Raw genomic sequence first — 6,639 nt, 5'->3', positions numbered from 1 at the left:
CCGGGGAAGGTCAAGCACGTCCTTGGGTTGACTGGCGGTAGGCTACACGTCATTTGGTAGTGTCGAAAGCCTGGGATCATCAAGTACGTCCTCGCCAGACAGATGTCTAATGCGGTAAGCATGCTGGTACCAGTTCCAGTACTCCTGCGTAGGCCGATAATTTGTGAAGAGCTAAATAGAGATCATATGGCCCTCATCAAATCGATGCCTCCATCAATCATACCACTGCTCATGATGCGAGGTCCACCACATGTCTTTCCTCCGTCCTGTGGTTGTCAGGAACTGGTCGGCATTCATTGGGTCTTCAGGCACTGGCTATTCCCAACTGAACTGGCATTTCACCCGATCGATATGGTGAAACTCCACAATGTTGAAGCAGACGAGGGGAACAACAATCATCTATATCCCCCACTCTGCCTCATCTCTCAACCAATTTGGGCATAGGACCTGGAGGGCTAGGTCGTCGTACGACATCCATAGGAACTACATCAGTTTTGTAATATAACCGTCAAGTTCAGTTCATTACATAGGATATTTAACCGTTTAGAGACAATAAAATAAAACTAAATCGCGTACCTCATGCAACTACAAACCGATCTAGTGCATTATGCCATCAGAGACCTTCTATTCGTACTGTCCCTACTTTGCTGGGCCATACTTATCAACCTATTCAGATATGCAACAATGACATTCTCTCACTTTATGTAATAAAAGGATGAATTACATAAATAGAAAACACAAATACCGTAATTGAAAATAGTTATCTCATGGCCAAAAAAAGCATCCGGACCTGTCTATTAGGTGGACACCACTAGAAAACCTATAGTATATCCACGAAACTAGGAGCATAGTGCACCCGTATATGTCAGTGGTATCTCGATGTGCTGCATGGCATAAAGAGTGGTACGTCCATGCAAGTACAGCGGATCTCCATGACATACCACGACACCTCTGGAAGTACACCAACAGTGGTAGCCATCTGATATATACATGATTGTTTCTTTGTCGATTATCAGGTAACCACCGATCAGCAACATGATGTAACATGTCATGTACTGTCGGAGGGTGGCTACATCGGCAGCAGCTGGGATATGCCAGACCTTGTCCCGAAGCTGTCATCTTGATGGAAAACAATTCCTTCTTCTGCGCACCCTGCTGCTAAGCATGAGGAGGTCTAGCACCTTGGAGCTCCTCTATCCACTCCCTGGTCGAGTGCTAGTATCACATCTAAAAGTCATGCAAGCACCCACCCACAGGCTCTCTGTGCATGCATAACCCTAGGTGGTACACAACGTCTTGTAGGGTGATCGTGCACTCACCCCAAGGCAAGTGAAAAGTGTGGGTCTCCAAACGCCAGCGCTCCACGAATGCAGTAATCAGAGAGTTGTCGAAGACAAAGTTTTTGAGCTACACCGTGTCGCTGAAGCCAACCTCCCTCAAGTAAGGGACAATGATGTTTGTGGGGTGCAAGAGTGTGGCTCACTCGCCTAAGGAGTAGTAAGCGTGACCTCTGTTAAAGATAAATGTATTTCAATAACAAATCTATTTTAATTGTGAGTAATTTTTTTTGACATAAAAAGATAAAAATTAATGATAAACAATTAATTCACATTTTAGAATAATTAACTATAAAAATCTAATATTTAAATAATTTATCAAACATCAATGCAACATATTTGAAATTAAAATTGACAATATAAAATTTGATTTAAATACATACAAAAATAGAACAAACAATTAATAAATTATTTAAAACTAATAATTACAATTAAATTAATTAATGATCTCAATTAAATTAATTAATTAACATTTACTAATTTCTACATTCTACACAACCTAACAAATTCTAATAACATGACAACTTAATCTATATGTATATCAACACTTAATCTATAAAAGTACCCTAACTATAATTACATTCTCAATTACTTAAAAGAGAAAAAAGATCAAAACTAACCTCAAAGTCGATCGCTCCCATAATGTGCCAAGTCGCGTTCAGACAGTTGATGTCTCCGTCTCGTGCGTCTGTGTGCGCCATAAAGTCCGAGTATCTCACAAATATCAAGAGAAACGTTCGAAAAAGGGAGAAATAAACGCAATGGACAAGAAAACCGACAAAAGAGGCGATGTGAACGAGTTCCTTATATAGGCACGTTTAAACCTTGTCTTGTTTACAGTATAAACAAAATAAGGTTGTGCATAGTAAATGAGATAAGACACGTTTCACAACATGTTTGCAAACATAATACGTGCAACGACGAAATGTCTTATATCGCTTTCAGTGTAGATGAGATATGCACAACCTTATTTCATTTACACTTGAAACGAGATAAATAAGGCAATGTAAATCGATAAAAACGCTATAAATTATCTATTTCCATAATTAAAATATTTATTTTATTTATTTAAAAAAAATCCTAAAAATTTTGCAGATAAAGAATAAATATTTTGGATACGAAAATATAATAATATTATAGAGTAAGTAAATATTATTATTTTGAGTCTATGCTACTTATAAGTTGTTGCCTAAAATTTGTCTACTCACTTTCTATAGTAAATTTTGGTTTTTTAAAAATTACTTATTTTTATATTTTTAAATTAAATATTAATTTTTAATTTTTTTGAGTAAATAAATACCACTTTTTAGATAGCATAACATTCACGTTATATTTATAAAAATTTATATATATAAAACACATCATTTTAATCTATATTTATTAAAATTTACACATATAAATTAACATATCTTACACTCACATACATATAAAATTAGTATAAAAGACAATTTAACACTTATAAACTGGCCAAGTATATTAGTAAAAAAAAGTGTTGACCCTTGAGATTGTCTACGAAAATATATTAGATATTGTTAGGTTATATTTTTCAAAATTCAAAAAATATTGTACAAGTGTGTAAATTGTTGGATTTGAAATTGATCAAGTTGTATTTTGATAAACTTTTGGAGAATTTTAAAATTAATAAAAAAAGGAATACATAATTTATACAAATTGATAATAAAAATACTAAAACTAATTTTGTTGATTTGTTGGTAAATAAAAAATATAAAAATATGAAGAATAATGAGTCAAGAATAGTGAGAATAAATCTAATGAAAATAAAAGGTTAGTTATATAATTAATGTTAGCAGGAAGCTGGCTAACAGAACGATAGTAGCAGGAGAGGTACTAAAATAAAGAGAGATCTACTATATGGCCATACCAGAATATGGTGAAAAAGGAAAGTGGATGAGGGGCCTTACAGTCTTGCTTTAACAAGTTACATTTAACACAGTCCGTAAGCACGGAGTGCAGTGTGCAGTGTAGAGAGTGCACTCAGGAAGCATTGATTTCCGTTTTATACCCAAATCCTGATCGTTGCATTGCATTCTAAGTAGACTGCACTCTATAGCTTCCTTCTCGGAGTGTTTCTCTCTACAAAGGGTAGCTGCTATCATGTTCTCGCTTTTCTTGAACTCCGCTTCGAAATGCGGAACGCTTCTAACAACTATCCTATACTTCATCATCTGTTCCCTATTCGCATCTTCCACCACCGCATGCTCTAACGGAAACTGCCAGGTTCTCTTTCTTTTTAGAGATTCGTCACGAATTCGCTTTCGCTTTCTGAAATCGAACTCATAACTGAGCTTGAGAGTCGATTTCGCAGGTTCTGGAAGCTTGCTCAGCCGCTACCGACTGTGGGTCCGGTCTCTACTGCGGCAATTGCCCCGCTTTGGGCCTGACCCGGCCCATCTGCACCAGAGGCCAAGCCACCGTTCCCACATCCATCGTAACCTCTTCCTTCCTTTTCCTTTCCTTTCATTTCATGCGTGATTATGCATTTCAGTGTGAGAAAGTCTTGGAGCCAATATTCCACGGCCAACATTGCAGCCAAGAACAGAAAGTTTCCGAAACTCTTAAAATAGGAAGGTTCAAAATTCAATTAGAAGAAACATACCAATTTCGAACTCAACAAAACTAACTTTAGTGGGCTTTATAATGAATTTGTTTAGCAATCTGGTATAACGTTGGCTGAAATTGGCTGCTATAGTATTGGTTCACTAGCGTTACTCTTTAAGTTTAGGTGCCAAGTTCATTCAGTTATTTGGTAACTGTTTTCTTTGTATTTTTGTTTCTGGTTGCCACTTTCTATTTTGGGGGCATGGTTCAGGTGAATGGCTTGCCCTTTAACAAGTACACTTGGATAGTAACCCACAATTCCTTCAGCATCGTGGATTCACCGCCTTTGCCTGGTGTTCAGAGATTAACATTTTACAATCAAGAAGACACTGTGACTAATCAATTGAGGGTATGCCTTTGTAATTGCGTGCTCTTTGTCTTCTTAACTTGTTGCTGAAGTTCGATTTTAACAATTGGTCTTTTGGTTAGGATTCTTTGTTTGCCATTTCCCGGTAATTTAATACTAAAGCTAAATATGCACCCAATTTTGTCAATTAATAGTAAAAGGCGTGTTCCTGATAATTTTGGATGTGTGATTAGTATGAGCATGAGCCTAATTTAATTATTGCTGTGCTGTTTCTGATACATGTGTTTTTGATGAATGTTGTTTAGAATGGAGTGAGGGGACTGATGCTGGATATGTACGACTTCCAGAATGATATCTGGCTCTGTCATTCGTTCCGAGGGCAATGCTACAACTTCACTGCATTTGTATTCTGTTGCTATTTACATTGATTCTATTTTGGATTTACTGTTCACTTTTGTTTGGCATCATTTAATGTGTGCCTGTTTTGATGTTTTCAGCAACCTGCTGTAAATACTTTGAAAGAGGTGGAAGCATTCTTGACGGAAAATCCAACTGAGATTGTCACCATCATAATTGAAGACTACGTGCATACTCCAAAGGGGTTGACTAATCTATTTGCAAGTGCTGGACTGGATAAGTACTGGTTCCCTCTGTCAAAGATGCCAAGAAAGGGTGATGATTGGCCTAATATAACGGAGATGATACAAGCGAATCACCGGCTTATTGTTTTCACTTCTGATGCATCAAAGGAAGCTGAAGAAGGAATAGCCTATCAGTGGAAGCACATGGTTGAAAATGAGTGTAAGAACAGAATCATTTTAACATGTATATCTTTCCTTTATAGATTTGTAGTGACGAACTCATAATTTAGTTACTTTCAGCTGGAGATCCTGGCATTCGAAAGGGTTCTTGTCCACATAGAAAAGAATCAAAGGCACTAAATTCTAGAAGTTCATCACTTTTCTTGATGAATTACTTTCCGACGTATCCAGTTCAAGCTGAGTCGTGCAAAGAGCATTCAGCTCCACTAGCAGAGATGGTTAATACATGTTACAAAGCTGCAGGGAATGTGCTACCCAACTTCATAGCTATTAACTTTTACATGGTAATATCTATTGCACAGGATTGTAAATTGGAACTAATTCATTTGTATCCTGCACATACCTTGCTAATAAACTTTAGCATTTTTACTGAAACTTCATGCAGAGAAGTGATGGAGGTGGTGTCTTTGATATTACGGATAGAATGAATGGCCAAACATTGTGTGGGTGCAATACAATCACTGCATGCCAGGTTTGTCTTCATCTCTTTTCAAAAGGTTATGTACTGTTTTCAAGTCATTCTGTGATGATTTCTTTCTTCCATTAATCTTCTATTCATAGATTAATGACAGCAGCTGTAATTGGTTATGATTCTGTGCCCGTTAGAAAGTTTGAAAAATTCGTTTAATTTTCAATTTCAATAGTCATCTATGTGAAATGTTCGTTTACATGAGTAAAATATGGGTTTTCAGGATGTTACTCAGAGACCTGACTATGTATCTACTGGAGTCTTCGAGAGCAATTCAGTTTAGAACAATCTTTAAGAATAGCCAATTGGTCAATTAGTCACCACAATAAAATTTCCCATTTATTTTTCCTTGTAGTGATAGACCAATTGACGAAAGCTCGGGACACTTGAGAATAGTGGAGTTCAATCTTTGCTGATGCTCTTTATTACAATTTCCCTTTCCCCATCTTTCTCCTGTGCCCCCATTAGCAAACAAAACATAACCAACTCGAATCTAAAAGGATCACTTGAGAAAATCTCTTGTTCACTCTGATAGGTGGAGATCCTCTGGGGCATGCTTAAACTCATGAAGACAAAGCTCATGTCTTAGCTAGTTAATAGTAACACCCTTGATGCGTCTATTTGTCTGCACTCTTTCTGTCCCAAAATTCCCCAAAACATCTTTTTCTATCACAATCTGAGATATATACACACTGTGGTGAAGCAAATTTTCTCTCTGGATTTTCCTCAGTTTTGTCAGCCAACTTTTGAAAGGGAACCTTGGAGCAATGGTCGAGTTGTTTCCGTATGACCTCAAAGTCACGGGTTCAAGCCGTAGAAACAACTACTGATGTAATTATTAGGTTAAGCTGTGTACATTACACCTTTTGGGTGCAGCCCTTCCCCGAACCCTGTTAACGCGGGATGCTTGTGCATCAGTCTGCCCTTTTTTTGTCAGCCAACTTCTCAATCACTTGTTTTGATATGCATGCATTCTAGTATTATAATTTATATGAAATGATGCAGTATAGATATTTAGCCAAAGGCAATTCTTATAGTCATTATGTGACACACTTCATCATCTATTTTTTTTTTTTAATCATAATA

The 6,639-nt window shown here is 36.9% G+C and overlaps 1 protein-coding gene across 2 annotated transcripts in view; it reads left to right on the top strand.

The window, feature by feature from the left end:
* Window positions 1-3,176: 3,176 nt before the first annotated feature.
* LOC107479773 (PI-PLC X domain-containing protein At5g67130) overlaps window positions 3,177-6,639 on the top strand; it is a 5,216-nt gene continuing 1,753 nt past the window's right edge. For both annotated transcript variants that reach the window (XM_052254697.1, XM_016099882.3), the window contains exons 1-7: window positions 3,177-3,575; window positions 3,664-3,786; window positions 4,168-4,305; window positions 4,569-4,667; window positions 4,761-5,064; window positions 5,145-5,368; window positions 5,470-5,556. In XM_052254697.1, coding sequence (XP_052110657.1) covers window positions 3,453-3,575; window positions 3,664-3,786; window positions 4,168-4,305; window positions 4,569-4,667; window positions 4,761-5,064; window positions 5,145-5,368; window positions 5,470-5,556 — 1,098 coding nt within the window. In that variant the 5' untranslated portion in view covers window positions 3,177-3,452. The remainder of the gene's footprint in view (window positions 3,576-3,663; window positions 3,787-4,167; window positions 4,306-4,568; window positions 4,668-4,760; window positions 5,065-5,144; window positions 5,369-5,469; window positions 5,557-6,639) is intronic.

This window comes from Arachis duranensis, chromosome 1 (genome assembly GCF_000817695.3).
Source record: "Arachis duranensis cultivar V14167 chromosome 1, aradu.V14167.gnm2.J7QH, whole genome shotgun sequence".
NCBI classification, from domain to species: domain Eukaryota; kingdom Viridiplantae; phylum Streptophyta; class Magnoliopsida; order Fabales; family Fabaceae; genus Arachis; species Arachis duranensis.
Note: the sequence above shows the minus strand (reverse complement) of the source record. Positions and strands in the feature narration are given on the sequence as shown.